The 23719-nt window shown below is 44.0% G+C and overlaps 1 protein-coding gene across 1 annotated transcript; it reads right to left on the bottom strand.

Moving 5' to 3' along the window:
• Positions 1-456: 456 nt before the first annotated feature.
• On the bottom strand, positions 457-23606 carry EPCIP (exosomal polycystin 1 interacting protein). The gene is made up of 2 exons (XM_003927659.4): positions 23375-23606; positions 457-3861 (listed from the first exon to the last, which is right to left on the bottom strand). The coding sequence occupies exon 2, from the start codon at positions 3796-3798 to the stop codon at positions 3139-3141; it is 660 nt and encodes a 219-aa protein (XP_003927708.1). The 5' UTR covers positions 3799-3861; positions 23375-23606; the 3' UTR covers positions 457-3138.
• Between the last annotated feature and the right edge of the window lie 113 nt (positions 23607-23719).

The raw sequence follows: 23719 nt of genomic DNA, 5'->3' as shown, positions 1-23719 counted from the left end.
GTCTGTAGAGAGATGAAGGTCCATCTTTATAGCTTCTGCAGGCTGAAAGGGCAATGATATTCCTGCCGAACTATTAGAGTCTCATATCCAGAATAGAGAGGAGTTCAGTTGGAGAAGGTGTCAGTATGGAGAGGGCCATTCCTAGCTCTGACTAAAGGTGATGTAACTAGTTTCCAAGTTTTGGAGAAATTAGGTAGAGGGAAACAAACATGCTTCAAATTTTGTTCATAGGAGCATAATTTACTCAATTGTTGAAAGCTGTCAATAGCTCAAAAGAAAAGTTTGACTCCAAAGTCAGCCAGTCAGTGTTGTTCTATTTCCTTTGGGTCGGGGTCTCCTCAGTATCATCTCTTCGTGGTTGCCACAAAGATGTTACCAGAAAGAGGTCCTAATCCAGACCCCAAAAGAGGGTTCTTGGATCTCACATAAGAAAGAATTCAAGGTGAGTCCATAGAATAAAGAGAAAACAAGTTTATTAAGAAAGTAAAGGAATAAAAGATGGCTGCTCTACAGGCAGCGCAGCCCAGCCCACCCTGCTTAGTTTTGGAGAGCTGGTGATTAAACTTTTATCAGCACACCACTGGCCAGAGGCAACAAGCTACTAGCCCCAGGCCAGATGGGTACCATTGACATAGTTTGTTCAACCCACATTAAATTATTTAAAACAAACAAAAATGCTGAATGGCATGCCAACATTTACAAATTGTGAGAATTCACACAACAACCTGGAATTCCTCATTCTCTTGAAGGAGGAGATCTGGCCCCATCAAATTTTCCCACGGCAACACTCAGTTGGAGCTGAGCCACTGTAGAGCTTCAGGTGGGAGTGCACCCTTACCTACCCGCATCCCACCACTCCCTCTTGTCCCCCAAACCCTGCAGCTAAGTGCCCAATGCCACTGATGCCCATGCCTGTGCTGTGCATTTTCTCTGCCCATTCTTTATCCCATAGCAGCACAAACAGAACCGTATTTTTAGTCCAGAAATCTGAAACCTCAGGCTTGATTTATAACTAAATTAGCTTTCCTTTTCTATTGGTTTAAGTCCCATTAATTCAGTTATTTCTCAAAAGGCTCACTTAAAACATATGTGAAAAGGATTTGAAACTATTCAAAGCTATCAAATGGAAGATATTTATAGGATACATATACATTCTAACATCATTTAATTTTATGCTTTATTAATAAAAATTCACTAAAATTCAATTTGTTATATTTTCAGTAACTAATGACAGTGAATATATTACTAATCTTCTCACTTGTCATTTCTTGCTTTTCTTTCTCCTCCTTTTTCTCCCTTTCCTTATCCTTTTCTATCACTTTAACATTATCTCTGAAGAACAATGTCAGTAATGAGGCTGCACTTTTCTATTAAAATTCATACTTTGATCTTTGTTTTGGCCTAATTTCAACACTGACATGAACTCATGCTAATTAGCCTGAATGACTAAATCCCCCACCAATTAAGCAAATGTAGAAATTGCAGGTTATTTCAGTTACTCTATGTTAAGGTTAAGAGAAAAAAAATGTGATGTATGTGATCTAAAGTCATCAACCTCAGGACATCCTGTTAAGATATGGACTATTTCTTATCATTGTGGTATGATGAATGCAATCATGTTTCAACTTCATCGCACTACAGGTTTAGACATTTGTATCACAATTGCCATGGATTCTTTTTTTTTTTTTTTTTTTTTTAAAGACAGAGTTTCACTCTCATTGCCCAGGCTGGAGAGAGCAATGGCACGATCTCTGCTCACTGCAACCTCCACCTCCTGAGTTCAGGAGATTTTCCTGCCTCAGCCTCTCGAGTAGCTGGGATTACAGGAATGTGTCACCATGCCGGGTTAATTTTGTATTTTTAGTAGGGATTAGGTTTCTCCATGTTCATCAGGCTGGTCTCAAACTCCCAACCTCAGGTGATCCACCCATCTCAGCCTCCCAAAGTGCTGGGATTACAGACGTGAGCCACTGCGCCCAGCCTGCCATGGATTCTTTATAGTCCACTTTAATGTCAAGTTGGGTCTCTATGAGTGAAAATTTTCTTGGTACAATAATGATTCCATTTAATTTTTTAAACAGTATGTTGCTTTGGTTCCTTTTATCAGCACACATAAAAACATTTTGTGTTAACCATGTCATATAAAATGTCTTCACTTTGCGATCTTAAACAAATGAACTGATACTTAAAAGTTTTTTTAATTATCTGTTAATAATTTGAGCACTGTTATCAGTAGAAATAATGTTGTAAGTGGTCAGTAGATTCCCAGGCTAGCCCCTAATGTGGTTAACGGTATTCATCTAAGTTCCGATTTTTGGAGCAAGAGGAAAAGGAGAAGGAGAAGGAGAAAGAAGGTGAAAATGAGAAAAGAAATAGGGGAAGTGGTATAGCAGGGGCAAAGACAGATGACGCAGAGAAAGATAAGGAAAGGAGTGTGAAAGGCTGGAAGTGAAGAACTTTCCTCTCGGTTAGGCCATGCTCTAAGCAAAATTTTGAGATAGATGCAAATACGTTTTGTGTCCTCCAGTTTTCACTTCTGCATCCCTCTTGCTGGAACCCTGGTCCCCTCACTGGGTCCTCAGGTCCCACCCTATCCATGCCTGTGTTACCTCCACCCCAGCAAATGCAGTCTCCAAACTCCGATTTTCCAATGCATCTGTTCTTAGCAAGTTATTCAGAAAAGATCAGTTTCAGAGAACCTAATCGTTTTATGAAACTCATAGTCCCCAAACCTCTGAAACTGATTATTTTCTACTTAGGGTAATGCCAAGCAATGTCACGAAATGAAACAGAAAAACATTTAAGGCAGTATTTTGAAAGAATATATGTTTCTTGGTGGTCCCCTCCCAGGTGGAGCTCCGCTCAGCAGTCTCTAGGGTGTATTGCTTTCTCCATTTCTGATGGGACATTTTCCTGCAGGCTCCTAGTTGTGGAGATGTAGCCTAGCTGGCTCTCAAGACCTGTCCCTGGACAGAATCACGTTGGTGTTTTGGTTTCTTTTTCTTTTGTTTTGCATGGAGCCAGCGGAGAGAGGCGCAGCTGTGGCTAGCCATACCTATCTCATGGCCTTATTTCCAGATTCCTTCTGCAGATTATCCATTGTTTGCCAAAGTTAGAGGTGGCTGGACAGTTACTATGTTAGTAAATAAACGTGACAACATAGCTTTTGTTGCTTGGCATTGGGAACGTATTAAAGTAAGAAAAATCAGGAAAGTTGTTGGCAATGCTGGTAACATTTTCAATACTATATGATTTTAGGGACGAGTCCCTGTTGAAAAGAGCCATATCTAAGAATGAAATGTACATACATGGCTGCCAGCCTTTGTGTAACCACATGGGCTTCTCTGTGGAGTCACCGTCCCCGCTGCTGTGGATGAATAAGCTCTGCTCTGGGAAGGGATGCTTGGCCTCCATGTTGATGCGCAGCCTCTTCAGACCACAAATAGCCAGGTACTCAGTGGGGAGAGTGTTGGTACTGCACAAGGAAAGCTTCAGGTCTTGGACCAGAGTGAAATTCAGCAGGCGGCCCAGCGCAGATGTGTCTGTGAACCAGATGGTCAGATGGCCATTGTAGCTGGTTCGCTCCACGGTGAGGGGCAGGACGGTTTTACAGCTGCACATCAGGTTGGCCAAACTGTAGTCACAATCCCGGATGTCTGCAGAGCAGCTGCAGTTCCGAATGGTGTTTTCCTTTGTGAAGATGAGCGTGCTGTTCTTCTGACCTTTGGTGACGAGGTTTAGTGCAAAGACGCCCAGAGCGCTGATCAGAAGGAGACAGTGCCTGGGAGGTGGTGCCATTCTTGCCCAATGTGGGCCAGCGTGTTCGTACCCCACCTTTGTGAGCCAATTTGTGGAATTTACCTGAAAGAAAACAGGCAGCTTTATTACAACCTTTCATTTGAAATACACGGCTTATGGAAAAGGAACCCCAGAAGAAACAAGCGGTAAACATTTCTTTCTCACAGTTCTAGTAACTGTTGATTGCAGCTCCAGCACTGGGAAAGCTCTTTTCTCCGCACCTCATCCAGAGACAGCAGCCAAACCTGTGAGCTCTGCTCATCCGAGATGCAAAACTCCCCGTGATGTCGGCTGACAGTGAGACCAACCTGCCAACAACGCAGCTAGAGCGATGCCAAAGCAATTGCCAGACGGGAGACCTACCACATTCTATCAACAGGCAGAGATTTGGAGTGGAGAGAGCACATTCTCCAAACATCCAATTACCAGTATCCAGCACCCGAAAACCCCTAAACGTACCCATGCTCTCCTCCCCCTCAATATCTGACTTCCTGGAATGCAGGAGACAAACACTTCTTTGTTGGATTCAGCTATCCGAGTGCTACCTATTACACAGCATAGCATGAATACCAATGAAGCAGTTAGTTAATGGTAAACTCTCATTTCTAAATAGATAAACATGCCTCCCGTCCCCACCACATTAATGTTTATGGGTCCATTCATCCTTTTCAGCCCCTCCTACAGATGTACCTAGGTAACTGTGATAATAGACAACACAAATACTAATCAACCACCATTTAATCACAGTTATTTTGATTTCGCCACTCTGCCAGAAGAAATGTATGAATACGTGGCTGAAATGTGGCACGCTCTGCCATACTGCTCATCTCATCTCATTCCGATCACACCATTATTGCAGGGCTCCAAAACAAAACCATTTTTTAGAAGTTCTTTATAAGAACTTCTAAAAAATCTAAATAAGGTAGGGATGCGTGTGTAATTTCAAGAGCAACAATGTCCAGTTTGCGGGGAAATGCCCTACGGTGTCTGGCATATGATAGGTGCAGGGTCCTCCTTTGCGGTGCGACTGGAATGAGGTGAGTTGAACGGTAGGGCAGAGCGTACCACATTTCAGTTTGGCAAAAGTAATCATGTTCCCCCAGTGACTGAAGAGAGAAACCAAACAGTACGATTCAGTCCATCTCCATCTACTGAGCTCCGTGGGTGTGGTGGGACACTTGGCATGAGACCTCTGAGTGGGAGGGCCCAGAGCTTCTGGCAGGGCCACTACAGTAAGGGCCAGGGAGCAACAGAGGGAAGGTCATTCTAAGGATCTCGCCGTGTCCAAAGAGTATGGCGACAGCAGGAAAGAGGCTAGGCAGACAAGCAGCAATTAGGGTGTAAGACGAGGTCACAAGATGATTAGAAATCCAAAGGAACCAAAGTTGGCAATGCCAGGGATCAGGTACTCAGGCAGGAGGCACAAGCCACAACCCCATGGCTGAAGTGCCAGGAGGACAGAAGTCAGCTCTGCCACGTAAACTTGAAGAGGTTGAGACACTGATTCACAGCAATTGTGACTATATTCATGCATTCATCCCTTCATCCCTCCCCTCTCTCCCTCCTTCCTTCTTTCCCTCCCTCCCTCCCTTCCTTCTTTTCCTCCTCCCTTCCTTTTCTCCTTCCTTCCTTCCCTCCTTCCCTCCTTCCTTCCTTCAACTAATGCTTATTGAAAAGTGGCAGGCCTTCTGCTAGCCGTGGGGGTACAACTCAGAACAAGACAACCCAGGGCCCACCCCTCATAGAACTTATGTCCTAATGAAATTGATTCTGCTTCCAATGGGCTGGGGCATCAGAGCCCAGTGCCGGGCCAGTCCTGCATGTGAGGGCAGAGAGGCTGCAGCAGTGGGGAGGAGGCAGGAGGAGGGGCAAACGCAGGCATTGGGCAGGGCCCAGCCTGGGCCACGTGCCAGGCCCTGGCTGAGGCCAAGCAGAAGAAACAAAGATACAAAAGACCTGGAGCTCTATCCTCCAGGATTTATCCTCAAAGGAAAAAGACAAATAAGGCTAAACTGAGAAGAGCTCTGCTGAACATAGAGACAGTTATGAGAACACAGCAGAGAAAGTGATTTGATCCCACATAGGGGACTGGATAAGGCGGTTTATAGTGCTTTGTGTCTAAAAGTTGGCACAGGATTTTCTTAAAAGGCTTTATTAATAGGTACATTTTGTCATGGAAGAAAGAGCTTTGAGAAACATGGAGAACAAGAGTTCTCTCTGAACAAGCGGCTTAACAGTCTTGAGCGGTGTTAGAACGTGGGCGTGTCTACCCCCCTTAGTGAGGAACAGTGAATAATTTGTTAATTACAAGATAATTTTAGACAATCAGCTGTCCCAGATTCCGCTGGAGGCCTCTGGGACTTCATGTCCCAGTAACCTTGTCATCCCAGAACTAGGAATACCATCAACACCATTAGCCCACTCTGACCCCAGCCTTAAAAGGAAAGGGAGAGGTCTATCCATCAGCCCACAACCTGGTGAGAAAAGTGTCTGCCTCCCTCTTTCAGGTGCTGATGCTGTTCAGAGGCAGCCCTGGAAGAGGAAAAGAGATCAGAAGAGAAAAGGATATTGGTTTTCTGGAATGTGTGGGACGAGAATTTCCCAAAAGGATTCGTGAGCAACTTTCCAACAGTCAAGGCCCTGGCTGGACCTCAGGATGGTCCCTGGCTCCTGGACATCAGGAAGCTCAAAGGCCAGAACAAGGACACGTGCCCAGTGTGGGAAGGCTCACTAAGAGGGCAGAGAGTGGGGCAAATACCCCTGGCAATCTGTTTATAGGGGCTGCCGCAGAGCCCATGTCCAGTTGGACATTTTCCTCCTTCAGTTCTACCATGAATTTTTTTTTTTTTTTTTTTTTAGTTGGAGCCTTGATCTGTTGCCCAGTCTGGAGTGCAGTGGCGCGATCTCAACTCACTGCAAGCTCTGCCTCCCAGATTCAAGCAATTCTCTCGTCTCAGCCTCCCAAGTAGCTGAGATTATTGGCACGTACCACCACGCCTGGCTAATTTTTGTGTTTTTAGTAAAAATGGGGTTTTACCATGTTAGCCAGACTGGTCTCGAACTCCTGACCTCAGGGTGATCCACCCATCTCAGCCTCCCAAAGTACTGGGATTACAGGCGTGAGCCGCCACAGCCAGCTGTACTGTGATGATTAGTTCAAGGTTTTCGTTCACTGGGGTAAACACCTTGAGAGAGCAGTTTCTTTGCTACATAGTCTCAATTTCCTGCACAGTGCCTAGCATGTAGCAAGGACTCAGCACATTTCATTGAATGAATGAAAAAACATAGTTTACCAAATGTCAGTGTACTCAAACTCTTTTAACTGCTGGCTATAGAAATCCAATTAAGACTGACTTGAGAAAAAAAAAAAAATCTGCTTACTTATTTGAAAAATTAAGGAAGGATTTCAGGCATGGCTTGATCCTGCTACTCAAAAAGAGGTTGTCAGAAATGTCTCTCCGTTTTTCAGTTTTTCTTTCTCATTTGTGGGCTTTATTCCCAGACAAGATCACTCCTTCTGGGGACAAGATGGTCAGCAGTAGATCCAGGTTTACTTTCTATCAGCTGAGCAACCTCTCAAGAAAAGAAAAAAAAAAGTCTCTTTAAATAGTACTAGGCTGCTGGATGTGGTGTCTCATACCTGTAATACCCACCCTTTGGAAGGCCAAGGTAGGAGGATTGTGGGAAACCAGGAGTTTAATACCAGCCTGGCCAACATTGTGAGACCTAATCTCTACAAACAGAATAAATTGTTTGGATATGATGACAAGCACCTATAGTCCCAGCTACTTGGGAGGCTGAGGTGGAAGGATCACTTGAATCTGATCATTCAAGGTTGTGGTGAGCTATGATTGTATTACTGCACTCCAGCCCAGATGACAGAACAAGGGTCCATCTCTAATAAATAAATAATTATGATGGGTGCAGTGGCTCAGGCCTGTAATCCCAGAACTTTGGGAGGCCAAGACAGGCAGCTCTCAAGCTCAGGAGTTCAAGACCAGCCTGGCCAACATGGTGAAACTCTGTCTCTACCAAAAATACAAAAATTAGCTGGGCATGGTGGCGTGCACATGTAATCCCAGCTACAGGGAGGCTGAGGCAGGAAAATCACTTGAACCGGGGAGGCAGAGGTTACAGTGAGCCGAGATTGTGCCACTGCACTCCAGCCTGAGTGACAGAACGAGACCTTGCCACCAAAACATAAATAAACATGTAAACAAACAAATAAGCAAATAAATAAATAAATATTAGAAGGCAAAAATACACTGGTCTCCTGAGTCACATGCTCAGCTCTGGAGCCAATGAATGGGATCAGCCACATTGCAAACAATGGACTGAGGGTAGAAGGCTGGTTCTGCAAAGTGCAGTCAGGAGGCACTATTAGAAAAGGGCCAGGTAGACAATCGGAGAAGTGGGTGTCCACGAGACCCATGGGGTGAGCATGGGTGAGCAGAGCAACTCTGCTCCTCTCAGTCTCAGCAAACGCTGAAGCACCGCTTTGATAAAACACACTCAGCCGGGCGCGGTGGCTCAAGCCTGTAATCCCAGCACTTTGGGAGGCTGAGGCGAGTGGATCACGAGGTCAAGAAATCGAGACCATCCTGGTCAACATGGTGAAACCCCGTCTCTACTAAAAGGTGCAAAAAATTAGCTGGGCATGGTGGCGCGTGCCTGTAATCCCAGCTACATCGGAGGCTGAGGCAGGAGAATTGCCTGAACCCAGGAGGCGGAGGTTGCGGTGAGCCGAGATCGCGCCATTGCACTCCAGCCTGGGTAACAAGAGCGAAACTCCGTCTCAAAAAAAAAAAAAAAAAACAAAACACACACACACACACACACACACACACACACACACACTCGAAGATTGCAGGTATATGTCTGACTTCGTGGGATATACTCAGAACTTCAAATTGTCTCCTTTGCTGGAAGGCCCCTGGTTTTTACCTTCCAAGAATCTTTGAGGACTTTTGCTGGGAAATCCTTTGGGGAATGCATTTGTGAGGGATAAATTTGCTTATCTCTCCACATCCTGGCTTCACAGCGTGTTCCTTGGGGTGCCCGGGGCCTGACTTTCTTCTGCCTTTAACCCCAGAGCCTGTAACTCAGATCTCTACTTGAGACTGCTTCTTGCCAGGGCATCTCATCAGCTTCTGACTCTTGAGCCTTTCACACTTTCTCGTCTTGAGTCTTTCCCCTAATTGCATTTCCACTTTAAAAATGAAAATCACTGCCAGGCCTATAATCCCAGCACTTTGGTAGGCTGAGGGAGGCAGATCTTTCGAGGTCAGGAGTTCAAGAACGGCCTGGCCAACATGGTAAAACCCTGTCTCTACTAAAAATACAAAAATTAGCAGGGTGTGGTGGTGCGCACCTGTAATCCTAGCTACTCTAGGGAGGCTGAGGCACGAGAATCCCTTGAACTCAGGAGACGGAGGTTGTGGTGAGCCAAGCTTGCACCACTGCACTACAGCCTGGGCAACAGAGCAAGTGAGACTCTGTCTCAAAAATAACATAAAAACCACTTTTGATTTCAAATTAAACTGACTTCCAAATTAAAATGGTAGATTGCTTTTGATTTTTAATTGCTGTAAGGATTTGGAGAATGTCGCCTGATTTTTCCGCAATTAGAGTTATTCGTCTTTTGTGTTAGGACTATAGAGTTTAGAACGTTATTATTTATGACATTTCAAATTTGTTTTGGGCAAATGCTCCAAATGCTGTCCTCCCACGGACACAATATCTCCTTACTAGTAATATCTTCTTATAAACAGAACTAGTCCAGTTTGAAACATTCCTTTTGAAGCCAAGTATAAACATTATCTAAACGTTGGGTGTAATCCTAGATTGAGAAGGAATCTGTGTGGAATTTGTTCTGAAGTAACTGATGGCTGATCTCCTCAATTCAGAACCCTCTGCCTTTATGTAGCTAGTTGCTAGTATTGTTCTTGAGATTTCTTCAGCTGCAACAGAAAAACAGTATTCAAACTGATTCTGAATAGTAGTTCTAGTTTTTAAACATGTTCAGTGATTTAAAGGCACGAAGATTTTAAAAACCATACACAGTTTTTAGCATCTTGACTGAAAAATTTGGATGCATAGACATCCCCTGAGTTTTTATCATGGTTGCATCAAGCTACTTATTGTGTCTTACAATCGAGGTATATCAGAGACTTCTAGTGCCCATGAATGCCATGTTCTCCTCTCCTTCCTTGGCACACTGTTGGACTTTATTTCTGAGCTTCTGGCAGTGAAGTGGTGCCATGTGGTTGAATTCTGGCCAATGGAATGTGGTGGAAGATTCTACGAAGGAACCGATGGCCCTAGAAGATGGCAGAAGTGTAGGCAAAAGGTTGAATCCCTGAATGATTGTATGGAACAGAGCACACCCCTCTTCCCACTTAATGGCATTAGTCTGTGATATAGGGCAGGAACAGATCTCAATTACTCTAAGCCACTGATATCTTGAAGTTTGTCAATACAGCCAGCCTACCCTGCTAGCTGGGTACAATGCAGCAGGTGCTAATATTGCTTTGCAACTTATGATTTTTACATCCACTTTTCTCAAAAGAAAATGAGAAATCAACATTTAGAGGACATTTATTGGATGCTAGGCAAACGGCCTAAGTCATGGGGAAGCAAAAATGAAGAAGATATTATCCATACCCTCAAGAGACTTAAAATTTGCCAGGAAAACTTGGAATGTACTCTGGGAACAAAAAACTGGGCAACTAATTAGAAGGCAATGTGATTGGTAGTTCTTAAAGATGCAGATGGAGGCTGGGCGGGGTGGCTCACACCTGTAATCCCAGCACTTTGGGAGGCCAAGGCAGGTGGATCACCTGAGGTTAGGAGTTTGAGACCAGACTAGCCAACATGGTGAAACCCCCATCTCTACTAAAAATACAAAATCTTAGCTGGGTGTGCTGGTGTGCACCTATAATCCCAGCTACTCAGGAGGCTAAGACAGAAGAATCACTTGAACCTGGGAGGTGGAGGTTGCAGTGAGCCAAGATCACACCACTGCACTCTAGCCTGGCTCCTGGCGATGGAATGAGACTCTGCCTTAAAAAAAAAAAAAAAAAAAAAAAAAAAAAAAGCACATGGAGTGGTGGGAAGGAAGAAATGGAAAGACTCTCAAAGGTGTGCCCTTTGGGCCAGGTAGAGAAGGCGTTCAGGTCAGGAAAGGAGAGGCAATGCAGATATAAGAGATATTGGCACAGAGGTCAGAATGACTGAAGTCTTCCATATGTTTAGAGCAAGTCTAAGATGTCTTGAGGTCCATGAGGGGGTGGTAAGCAGGAGGACAGGGTTAGACAGGAACTTGCTGGTCAAACTAAGGGGTTTGGATTTTCTGCTGGCTGTGACTTAGTCTCCAAACTCTTCTGACCATCACTCCATCTACAAATAATTTAAAAACCCTCCCCAGTAGATGTCTCTGTTAATTTATAAAGGCCACTCATGTACTACCATACTTACATATCATCTATATTATCTACAATACACAAACAGTAGACTTTTTAAAAATTTGAGATGAAAAAGAAATAAAAATGAAAGTTTGAATATTTTCAGCTCTACCCCACTAGCTTGCCTTGCAAACCTCCTGTGATGTAAACTCCCTCTTTGGAGGCTCCTGCAAGAGACAACAAATGAGGCAGCAAAGGTCTGCAGCAGGAGACGTGTGCTTAGATCTTAGACGTGTGCTTACATCTTAGACTTGTGCTTAGAAGGTAGCCTAGGCTGCCAGGGAGAGACTGAATTGGAGGAGAAGGTACTAGAGTCAGGACAATGAATTCTAAGGAGGGGAACACTTTTCTTTCGTATTTTCTCCAACGATTTCCACCTCTCCATTTGTCGACTCCTTCCAACGCCAGGCTCTTTGGGTAAATCTGCTTCAGCATCTGGCATCCTTGAGAAGGCTGGGATGAGGATGAGGCTCTCTTTCTCCTGTAAGCATGCAGTTGGGACACCTGCTAGGACCTCTGGGAGGGAACCAGCAATACAGGGAGGAGGAGAGCCCAGTGGACAGCACAGGAAAGCATTCATCTCAATCTGTCACCCAGGCGGGAGTGCAGTGGTGCAGTCTCGGCTCAGTGCAACCTCCCCCTCCTGGATTCAGGCAGGTCTCCTGTCTCAGCCTCCCATCATTGTCTCATTCTTAGCATCCCAACACTGTCTGGCTGGGAACACTACTCCTTGAGACATCCACTGTGAGCCCTGATAGCCACGAGAAAAACATAGCTCATTTTCTCAGAGTTAGGAGCCTCTGGGTGGCTTCATCAGCCTGGCAGCAAGCCGAGCTGCTAGTGCGGGCTAGTTATGGCAGGCTATGAGTAGGTAGAGCGGCTCTCCAATCCCCAGCTCCCCCGGAGGTGCCTTCCTCTAAATTCCTTGGTCATCCATTCTTTCCAGGAGCCAGTGCTGAAAACCTGCTCACAGATTGGGATCTGATACCAGTTGGTTAAGCCTTAATCGGAATTTCAGCCAACACATTCTTGCCCAATGGTATTTGCACGGTAAGCCTTATGGCTACCTTGTTCCTTATTAGAGAGATAGCAAGGATTAAATAGAAAGTATGGGAGAAGTGTGGGGCAGAGACTCCACGCTAGGGCTCTGGAAACGAGTGGTCACCTGTTCTCAGGTCCAGCGCCCGCTTATCCAGGGCTGTGCAAACCCTCTTCCCATTTAGGTCAAGGAGGGGTGTTGGCTATTCTGTTATGTGGATGAAATGCCCACACAGGCACTGTGTGAGGGCTTTAGGTGTAGGACCTTGAAATGCTCTTGGAAAAAGGGATTTTTAGCATTTTTCTTTTCTTTGGCTTTGTCTCACAAACACACTGCAGGAGGTAGGTTAGAGATAAACACTATGCAAGATGATATTTGATATCTTTGTTGTTTAATATTTTGAAGCTTATGAAGTTGAAAGCTAATTTGGGTCCCTCCCCAAGGTTTTCTGACTGTGATACGTGTTGCCTTTTATTTCTTCATCCTTTCCGCAACAGCACATCTTCATCCTTGGTATGAGCCCCTGAATTTTCACAGGCCCTTACAAGGATCTAATGCTGAGGTCACCATTCTGTGCCGCCTCTGTGGGTGAAGATCATTTCTCTGTCACTGCGGTTTACACAGTTCACTGTGAGGGGCACGAAATGAGTTCCTGGTAATTCTGATGTGTTCAGAATCTTGTTTGGTTTATATGGTGGGATCTAAACTATGTGCTCTCAGCTGATATATTTGCTCATCGAGAAAAAGAGGAAGTAAAACTCATGTCTCCATAAGTTGGAATTATTCTGGCAAAATTAGCTTCAAGTATACAATTTGGGTTTTAAGAGGACACACTTTAAAACATTTTTGTGGCTGGGTGCGGTGGCTCATGGCTGTGATCCCAGCACTTTGGGAGGCTGAGGTGGATCACCTGAGGTCGGGAGTTTGAGACCAGCCTGGCCAACATGGAGAAACCCCATCTCTACTAAAAATACAAAAAAATTAGCCAGGCCTGGTGGTGCATGCCTGTAATCCCAGCTACATGGGAGGCTGAGGCAGGAGAATTGCTTGAACCTGGGAGGTGGAGGTTGCAGTGAGCCGAGATTGCACTATTACTCCCCAGCCTGGGCAACAAGAGCAAAACTCTGTCTCAAAAAAAAAAAAAAAAAAAAAAAAATGTGACTGTGCATGTTGAACTCACTAGTATATAGTTGGATCAGTCAGAGAGCCTGTCTGAGTCTTACTTCTCTTGACGTGGCACAGGATGATAATCCAACCACACAGGTTACAAGAGCAAAGTAGATGCATGTGATTATATATGTGTGTGTGTGTGTGTGTGTGTGTGTGTGTGTGTGTGTGTGTGTGTGCATGTATATAAATAGTAGTATATTACTTATTTTGTTTAGAGACAAGGTTTCACTATGTTGTCCAGGCTGGGCTCAAGTGATTCTCCTGTCTTGGCCTCCCAAAGTGCTAGGATTATAGGTGTGAGCCATCGCAGCCAGCCTGAAGGGTTCTATATTATTATGTATATTGTAGTACTCATAAGTACTCATAGATATACTACAATATACACAGTACTATTCATCAACAATGATATTTTGTAATATCGGAGTCATAGTGATAACAAATATATTAGCATGTTCTGTGAGGGCGTCCCAAAAGTCACCCCAAAGAAATCTAAAGTAACTGGTACATTTAATGCATTACTTGTATCAAGCATTTGATTAGAGAGAAAACAGGTGCAGCATAAAACAAAAAGGCCTCTTTGTGTGATTTTTCCTGTAACGAATCAAATCAGATTTATAATTATGTAAATTATAACTAGCCCTCACTAGCAGCTAGGCTTGCTGCCAGGCTGATGAAGCCACCCAGAGGCTCCTAACTCTGAGAAAATGAGCTATGTTTTTCTCATGGCCATCAGGGCTCACAGTGGATGTCACAGGAGTGGCATTCCCAGGCAAGCTGTCCTCCTGTAAATTCTAAGGATTGAGAGGTCCTGAAATTACTAGTAAGCTGATCTGGAAAATAGAAATTAATTGATTCCATTTCTACTCATTTAAATGTGTGTAAAATGGCTAAAGCAGTGGCAGGAATATGGGATATGATCAAAACACTTTATTTCTCATCTCCTACTGTGCCTAATGGATATTATAATAGGTCAAATAATGGTCCTTAAAGGTGCTTGTGTCCTAAGCCCTGGGCCCTGTGAATACATTACATTGCACGGCCACAAGGCCTCTGCAGACATGATTAAATTAAGAAGTTTGAGACGAGGAGATGACCCTGGATTATCTGGGTGGACCCAGCGTAATCAACAGGGTTCTTATAAGACAGACACAGTAGGAGATAGAGAAGAAGGCAATGTGACAACCCAAGCAGAGACTGGAGTGATGTGGCTACAAGCCAAGGAATGCTGGCAGCCTCTAAGAGCTGGAAGAGGCGAGGAATGGATTTTCCCTTGGAGTTTCCAGAAGGAACCAGCCCTACTGACATCCTCACAGTAGCCTGGTCAGACTGGTTTTGAACTTCTGACCTCCAGAAGTGTAAAAGAATATTGATGTGTTGTTTTAAGCCACCAAATTTGTAGACTTCTTTTTTATTTTTTTTTTCTGAGACGGAGTCTTGCTCTGTCACCAGGCTGGAGTGCAATGGTGTGATCTCAGCTCACTGCAACCTCCACCTCCCAGGTTCACACGATTCTCCTGCCTCAGCCTCCCAAGGGTCCTGTAGCTGAGACTACATGTGCATGTCACCACACATGGCTAATTTTTATATTTTCAGTAGAGATGGGGTTTCACCATGTTGGCCAGCATGGTCTTGATCTCATGATTTGCCCACCTCGGGCTCCCAAAGTGCCATTACAGGCATGAGCCACCAGCCCACTGACCTTTTTTTTTTTTTTTTTTTTTTTTTTTTTTTTTTTTTTTGATATGGAGTCTCGCTCTGTCACCCAGGCTGGAGGGTGGAGTGCAGTATCACAATCTTGGCTCACTGCAACCTCCACATCCTGGGTTCAAGCGATTCTCCTGCCTCAGCCTCCTGTATAGCTGGGATTACAGGTGTGCGCCACCACACCCGGCTAAATTTTGTATTTTTAGTAGAGATGGGGTTTTACCATGTTGGCCAGGCTGCTCTCGAACTCCTGACCTCAAATGATCTGCCTACCTTGGCCTCCCAAAGTGCTGGGTTTACAGGAGTGAGCCACTGTGCCTGACCAATGTGTAGAAATTTTTGATAGCAGCAATAGGAAATGATTACAGAGACAATAAGGAAACTAAAACACCACATCCCACCCCTCTGAACCAAACCAGCCCTTTTGTATTCACAGCCCTGAAGTGTTTGCTAATTACATCATGTGGTTTATTCCTCTCATTAGCCTGGATCATAAGCTCTCAGCATAAAGCTCAATGCTCCTGTGGAATAGTCACACTATGTTGGACCCATCCAAGACCAAATGGATACATCTGGATACGTTTTATGAGTTGAGGGGGTGGCTGTCTTCAGGTGGTTAATTGCATAAGTGGAATTGTTGAAGAAGAAAGGAGAATGAAGATGATACGGGAGGTCCCAGGGCAGGGATGAGCAGAGACATGGGACAGTGGCATTTGTGTCTTTCCAGCCCAAACCTGTGCCCAAGGCTAAGTCCTGTCGGGTTGCAAGCAGAAGCTGCAAGAAGTGCTTTTAAGAATTCTGAGATGTTGGCTGGGTGCAGTGGCTCACTCCTGTAACCCCAGCACTTTGGGAGGCTGAGGCAGGTGGATCATGAGGTCAGGAGTTCAAGACCAGCCCGGCCAACATAGTGAAACCCTGTGTCTACTAAAAATACAAAAAATTAGCTGAGCTTGGTGGCAGGTGCCTGTAATCCCAGCTACTCGGGAGGTGGAGGCAGGAGAATTGCTTGAATCTGGGAGGCAAAAGTTGCAGTGAACTGAGATCGCACCATTACACTCCAGCCTGGGTGACAGTTCGAGACTCTGTCTCAAAAAAACAAACAAACAAAAATCTGATGTATGAGGCCCCCTGCCCAGGCAAGAAAGGGTGACACTGAGAGGTGGACAGAGGCATTTTCCCCCCTTCTGTATTGAGTACAGCTCAGCTCTAGCACAGTGAGGAATGACAGACCAGTGGCACCATTTGACCCTTTCTCAAGAACAGACTGGGGCCACCCCTGGACATTGCTCCCTGGTCATCAAGCAACAGGGAGCCCCATGGCCAAGGCAAGGGACAGTCAGCATCCAGTGGGGGCTGGGGACAGGAGCAGACGAAAGGACCATTGCACAGGCAAGACACTCCTGGGGACTCTAAGAAACAGCTGGAGGAGACTCTATTTTGTAGACATAGTGGTGTAAGGAGGCAAGGACCTGCATCAGATAGGTGGGAGTGCAAGCCAGCAGAATACAAGCTATTCGTGTTCACTTAACCACATCTGTGCCTGCTGGCTGGTGGAGCCAGAAGCTCTTCAGGTATCACCTGAATTACTGGTTTGAGATTAAATTGATTGAATCATAGAAATAGACTAAAGTGGTCAGGCGCTTAGAAGTAAGAACTGACAGAAAAATGGATATTTGGAAAGCCCTGAGCTCACCTGGGTGTTAATTTCACCCACTAATTTGCTGTCTGGGTGCCGGGCTTCCTCGCTGTTGGTTTATTGTGGGGGTGTATTAGTCGGTTTTCATGCTGCTGATAGAGACATACCCAAGCCTGGGCAATTTACAAAAGAAAGAGGTTTCATGAACTGACAGTCCCACATGGCTGGGGAGGCCTCACAATCATGGTGGAAGTGAAAGGCACGTCTCACATGGTGGCAAACGAGAAGAATGAGAGCCAAGCAAAAGGGGTTTCCCCTTTTCAAACGATCAGCTCTCGTGAGACTTACTCACTACCTCGAGAACAGTATGGGGGAAACCGCCCCCGTGATTCAATAATCTCCCACTGGGTCCCTCCCGCAACACGAGGGAATTAGTAGAGCTACAATTCAAGATGAGATTTGGGTGGGGATACAGCCAAACCTTATCAGGGGGGTCAGATTTCTGTTGCCTTCTTGCTGATGGCAGTTTCCCTCGTCCTTAGCACAGGGTCCGGCACATAGCAGCGCTCCACGACTATTTATATTGTCCAGATGAGTCCCTACATTGGCTAAGTCAATGAGGCATGTAATTGATCGTTGCCTCCCTCTTTTGCCTTTTACCTCCTAGGATTGTCAAGTGTTACCAAATCAGCAAGCAAAATTCATCCATTTCTTCAGCGACTTTCATTGTATGGCCTAGCCATGGCAGAGAAACCAGAATGAGTTTCTGTGTATGGGTGACAGGGTGGGAATTTGAGCTTTCTCACCTTTGGCCTAGCTGTGCATTATCTTTGAAAGCCATTGAATGACATCTGGCCAAATCTCAGGAGGCACCTCTCACCTCCTGTGACTTTACCAAAAGCCTGGTCTAGGTTCCTGGTTGCCTTACAACTTTCCTGTGAATCTAATGAGGATGAAGGGCGAAATACACTTGCCTAGAGTGGAGACCGTGAGCCCCAAGTCAAGCCTCTAATCACCGTCCTTCCATCTCATGCCACACACCCTCCAAGGAGCTAAGGAAAACACGAATAGAATTATTATATTTTGGTCTCACAGATATTTGTGAGCATCACAAAGCCCTTCCCCTAATTGCTCTTGCTTGAGAGATTACAACAGCTCCTGCTGAAAAACTCCCCCACAACCTACCCTTTCAGAGTCCAATCTTGCAAAGCTAACCCAGGAAGAACTTTGCTCAAATTACTGCGCCAGTATTATGTGAGTGTGAAGTTGCCAAGGAAAATGAGTCAGACATTAATCCCTTTGCTAGGAGATGAGAAACCAAAAAAAAAAAAAAAAAAAAAAAAAAACAAAAAAAAAAAACTGGCAGACCTTTACTATTTTAATTACCTGCTTCCAGAACAAGAACAATAAAAGGGAATTCAGATCTTCCACTTAGAGTTGTTCCTTCCTACATTCCAGCAAAGGCCCTTGAACTATTTCCTTAAGATACAAGCCTTAGGCTTTTTTCCTTTCACCCGTGTTCAAGCTATAGTTCTGACCATTCAAGTTTGGAAGAAAAATAAGAATTAAATTTTTCTTTGCTGGTTTTAGTTACAAATATTGGAACCAATGAACATTTAAACCTTGTTTCTTTCTTGGAAGATTTTTCAGAGTTTTAAAATGCCTCCCAGGAATGATGACTAAAGGTAATGTGAGAACCTGGGGCAATAAAAGTGGACAATAGGTAAAATCTAAGGACATCTGAATAATGTTTGGACTTTATTTTATAATAATAATGTGTCAGTACTGGTTTATTAACTGTGACAAGTGTACCACACTAATGTAAGATGTTAACTCTGTATGAGAACTCTCTGTACTATCCTCACGATTTTTCTGTAAACCTAAAAAGAGTGAGTCCTGATCTCACTGATGACTCTTTGAAGATTAGTTTTGCGACAGCAGCAGAGCTCCAGTAGATAATCTGGCATCACGATTTGGGCTAAATCGAGTGCCATGAAATAGTGTCTAGACACAACTCCAGATGAATTCTTCAGACCTCCTGGCCACAGAGAAGATTCTTTTTTTAATGACCCAGAGACCAGTCATTTCAGAGATGCAAATTCAAAGTAATCATTTTATGGGAAATGGATCAAAACTGGGAAAGGAGAGGCACCAAGGCATGTTGTGGGAATAAACCTTGAGGAGACACACACACACACACACACACACACACACACACACACACACACAGAGAGAGAGAGAGAGAGAGAGAGAGAAAGAGAGAGAGAGACAGAGAGACAGAGAGAGAGAGAGAGACAGAGAGAGAGACAGAGACAGAGACAGAGAGAGAGACAGAAAGAGAGAGAGAGAGACAGAGACAGAGAGAGAGAGAATGTGTGATATCTCACTGGGTTTTCTTTTTCTTTCTCTTTCTTTTCTTTTCTTTCTTTCTCTTTCTTTCTTTCTTTCTTTCTTTCTTTCTTTCTTTCTTTCTTTCTTTCTTTCTTTCTTTCTTTCTTTCTCGTCTCTTCTCTTCTCTTCCTCCCCTCCCTCCCTCCTTTCTTCCTCTCTTTCTCTTTCTTTTCTTTTCTTTCTTTCCCTTACTTTCTCTTTCTTCTCTCTCTCTTTCTTTCCTTTTTTGAGACAAGGTCTTGCTCTGTCATCCAGGCTAAAGTGCAGTAGTTCACTGTCATCTTGAACTACTGGGCTCAAGCAACCCTCCCACCTCAGCCTCCTGAGTAGCTAGGACTATAGGTGCGTACCACTGGCAGATGTTTTAAATTTTTGTAGAGACGTGGTCTCACTGTAATCCCAGGCTGATCTACAACTTCTGGCCTCAAGACATCTTCCCACCTCCCAAAGTGTGGGGACAACAGGTGTGAGCCACTGCGTGTGGTCCCATTGTGTTTTCTTATTCTCCAATCTGGGCCACATTCCCCTCATCTGCTTATGTTTCCCTCTGGGTGTGGGGATGATTTCTGTTTTGTATCCACTGAGAAACCATCTTTATCTCTTACACTGTCTTCCAATCTCTCCTCTTTCATGACATTTTATTAGGTTGGGGGAATACATGACAGTTCTTATTTGACTCAAACCTATTTTTCTTAGAGTGTTGTATCAGTCTATTACAAAATAAATTTTAAAAAGAGCTTTCGTAAGCCAATCTGTTATCACACAGAGCCTAGTACCTAACTGTGTTAAGTACTAACACAGTTAGTTTTTTGAAGTTAAGCCACTTCGAAAAACCAGACTTTTGCTGGGATCATTCTATTGCAACCATTCTCATCAAGTTCTCACTGAATCCCACCACCCCCCACCACACCCCACCACCCCATACCAAATCCAGTGATTAATTTCCTGGTCTCATTTTGTTTGACTTCCCACCAGCATCTGACTTAGTTGCCTCCCCCCTTCCTTTTGAGTGAATAGCTTTCTGTTCTTCCATGACATCATGTTCTCCTGGTTTTCTGGCTACTTCAAAGGCCACTCCCTCTCAGTCTTTTGGCTGACATCTGATCTTCTTAACTGTCATTATTGCATGTCCCCAGCTCAGTGCATGGCTGTCTTCTGTATGTTCGTCCACTCTCTTGGTTCCTGCCTATTGTCCTGTAAAGTTAAATACCACCTAGATGCTGATGGGGAGCTGAGATATGTCTCTAGCTCCTGACTGTGTCATGCTCACCTGCCTCACATTGTATCTGATAGCTTTCTCAATGTCTAGCAGACATCTCCAACTTAACATGTCAAATACACAGCTCCTGATTTCCAAGAAAGTTCAGACTCTTATGAGAAATATTACGGCATCAATAATTCACTGTTCTTCAGCCCTGTGTTCCCAAGGCTCAGCTAGCTAAATATAGCAAATGGTCACCAATAAAGTGGCAGCATACTTGAAAATAAAAAAATGTGATACATGTATGTTGTGTGTTGAAAACTGAATGAAATCAGGAGCGATCCATATTTTTATTCACGAATAGTATGATTTAATGAGTGCTTCCTTTGTGCTAGGCATTGTTCAGTGTTTCACGTTTTCTGTTATTTAAAATCCTTTCTGTAATCCTTCAGGTAGATATTATGGCCCCATTCTTTTTTTTTTTTTTTTTTTTTTTTTTTTTTTTTTTTTTTGAGACAGAGCCTTGCTCTGTCATCCAGGCTAGCACTACCTCAGTTCACTGCAACCTCCACATCCCAGGTTCAAGTGATTCCCCTGCCTCAACCTCCCAAGTAGCTGGGATTATAGGTGGTACCCCACCACGCTCAGCTAATTTTTGTATTTTTAGTAGAGACCAGGTTTTGCCATGTTGGCCAGGCTGGTTTTGAACTCCTGATTTCAAGTGATCCACCCACCTCAGCCTCTCACAGTGCTGGGGTTACAAGCATGAGCCACCACATATGGTCTCATTTTCATATCAGGAAATGAAGACACAGGGAGGTTAAATAACTTGTCCAGGGTGACAGAACCAGTTAATAATGGGTAAAATTTGAACCCAGACAGCCAACTATACTCTGAAGAGCCATGGTGGAAATTACGGCGCTATTTCCTACCCTAGGGTCTTGGGCCTATTCAAGTGAAAGTCCATGCATTGTATTCTATTACTAGATGCTGTGGCCTTTAACCTAAATGTGTATGGAACCTCACGCTAAATGCTATGATTTGAATGTGTTCCCTAAAGTTCATATGTAGGAACTGAATCCCCAGTGCAACAGTGTCGAGGGGTGGGAGCTTTAAGAGTTACCTTTAAGAGGGCAGTGCCCTCATGAATGGATTAATGCTGTTATTGAGGAGTGGGTTGGTCATCATGGGAGTAGGTTTCAAATAAAAGGATGAGTTTGACCCCCTTCTTCTCTGTCTGTCTCTCTCTCTCTTATGCGCATGTACATGCTCTCTTGCCTTTCCACCTTCCGCCATGGGGTGAAACAGCAAGAAGGCCCTTGCTGGATGCAGGCTTCTTGACCTTGGAATTCCCAGTCTCCAGAACCGTAAGAAATAAATCTCTATTCTTAAGTTCATAATCAGAATAGAGGACAATATGAACAGAGTGCTGCTGCTGCCTACATAGGTATAGAATGTGAGACAAAGAATTCTCAGAAGTCCTGACGAAGGAGTCCTAACTAAAATATATGGCAACTGTACCTTTCTATTTGACACAGGTCCTTGAGAGAGTGAATTAGGCAATGATTGCAAATACTTTGAGTATTTACTTTGAGTGACTTGGTAGACACCCAGCTAATTGCATCACTGGGGTTCACATCCGCAGCTTTGCACAGCTGCCCCTTGGTCCCACACCCACAGAACCGTGAGGTCTGCCTGTTCTTCCCACTGGGGCTTATTGACCTGCTAGCTCCCACAGACACAGACACAAGCCACTGGGCACTGAATTTTAAAAGCTGATAATGTAGCAGCTTTAAGAACTGAAAAGTATTAGTGTGGAAAAGAAAGCTGAGAAATCCAAGTCATCTCTTGAAAAGCACTCATTTCCATAAATACCTTTTTTTCTGAAACTGTTATTTTCAAAAAATGCCAATTTCTGTCAGAAAAAAGTAATGAAAAGTCTTTTTTTTCTTCCAAACATGCTGCATTATTTAGTCTTAAAAAAAAAAAAAAAAAAAAAAAAGCAAAAAGCTTCTCAGGGATGGCTCTTTTCAGTAAAAAAAATTTTCAAGCAAATGAAGTCTTTTTGGGGGGTATTTTTAAAGGATGGGTTTTTTAAATAAATAACATGCACAGTGTTTTTGAAATATTTCCTGTCCTCAATATACACCAACATACTTTTGCTAAAAACTTTCCAAAAATATGCTTATTAAACAAAGAAATATATGCAGGACTGTGTATGGTCTACTGATTTTGAATTAAAGCATTCCCTTCCTCATCTTGCCTTTTGCTACATTATTTATCATGCTTTTTCACTTTTGAATAAAACACCAATTTTTAAAAAACAAGAACTATCCAATCCAAATGTTAATAATCATCCAAACCTACTTTCTTCTCTTTCTTTGTTTTCTAACCAGCGAACGCTATAAAGCCAGGTGTGTAAATAGGCAGTAAATATAATACTATTAAAAGATAAAGCAGAGCAAAGAAACAACATCAGCCGATGTTTTGGGAGTTCCCACTTTGTTTGCGATCACAATAAGGAAAAGAGCTATGTATCATATCTCTTTTCCTTAATTGTTATTTACCATTGAAGACTAACGGAAAAGTCTAGTCAGATATTTTAAACTAGAGACAAGATTTCAAGGAGATATCTGTTGGATTAGCCTTAAGTGAGTTTTTCTTTTTAGGGTTTAAATGAGAAGACCATTTCATTCTTTGCTTAATGCACTGAAAATCTTTCTTTTTAAAGGCAGGATCTCAATAAAGAGAAATCCATACGCCTGGAAGCCTAAAAAGTGTTTCATAGTGGAAGCCACTCATACATGTATGTTACGGGTTCAGGAAATGCAAATGCAACAAGAAGATGACCCTGCCAATGGCTCTTCCAAACGTCACAGTTCCTGCCATGCAGCAGAAATTCTGAAGCTCTTAAAAACGGTCTGTTAGACTAGACATGCTTTTTAAAAAAGAAGAACAGAGAAAGTACTTACATCTCAGAGTTCCACCGTGAGTCCTCGCCTCTCCACTCCACAGACCTCTGCCTGGCCGCGGATCCTTCACCCTGGCTTGACAGCTGGGTTAATCTGCAAGCCAGGGTGGAATGCGTGGTCTTCCACGTGCTGTTCTTTTCCGTCTTCAGAGGGCCAGCGGCCTGGTCATTTCCATGGCAACCAGGAGGCAGCGGCTGGCCTACCAGTCTCATTAGCTGCACGCCGGAGAGAACCTGACTTGGTGACTGCTGGCCACTCTTTCGGGGTTCTAAACTGGGAAGTTTCTAGAAGAAACTGAGGAGACTGTTTCTGTAGGCTGATCCCAAAGGATTGACACACAGGGAA

This window comes from Saimiri boliviensis, chromosome 18, assembly GCF_048565385.1.
Source record: "Saimiri boliviensis isolate mSaiBol1 chromosome 18, mSaiBol1.pri, whole genome shotgun sequence".
Classification (NCBI taxonomy): domain Eukaryota; kingdom Metazoa; phylum Chordata; class Mammalia; order Primates; family Cebidae; genus Saimiri; species Saimiri boliviensis.
The sequence above is the reverse complement of the archived record's forward strand: the minus strand, read 5'-3'. Positions and strand labels throughout refer to the sequence as shown.

Excerpts from the sequence above, each read along its gene's own strand:
- EPCIP (XM_003927659.4), bottom strand. The coding sequence starts at position 3,798 with ATGGCACCACCTCCCAGGCACTGTCTCCTTCTGATCAGCGCTCTGGGC.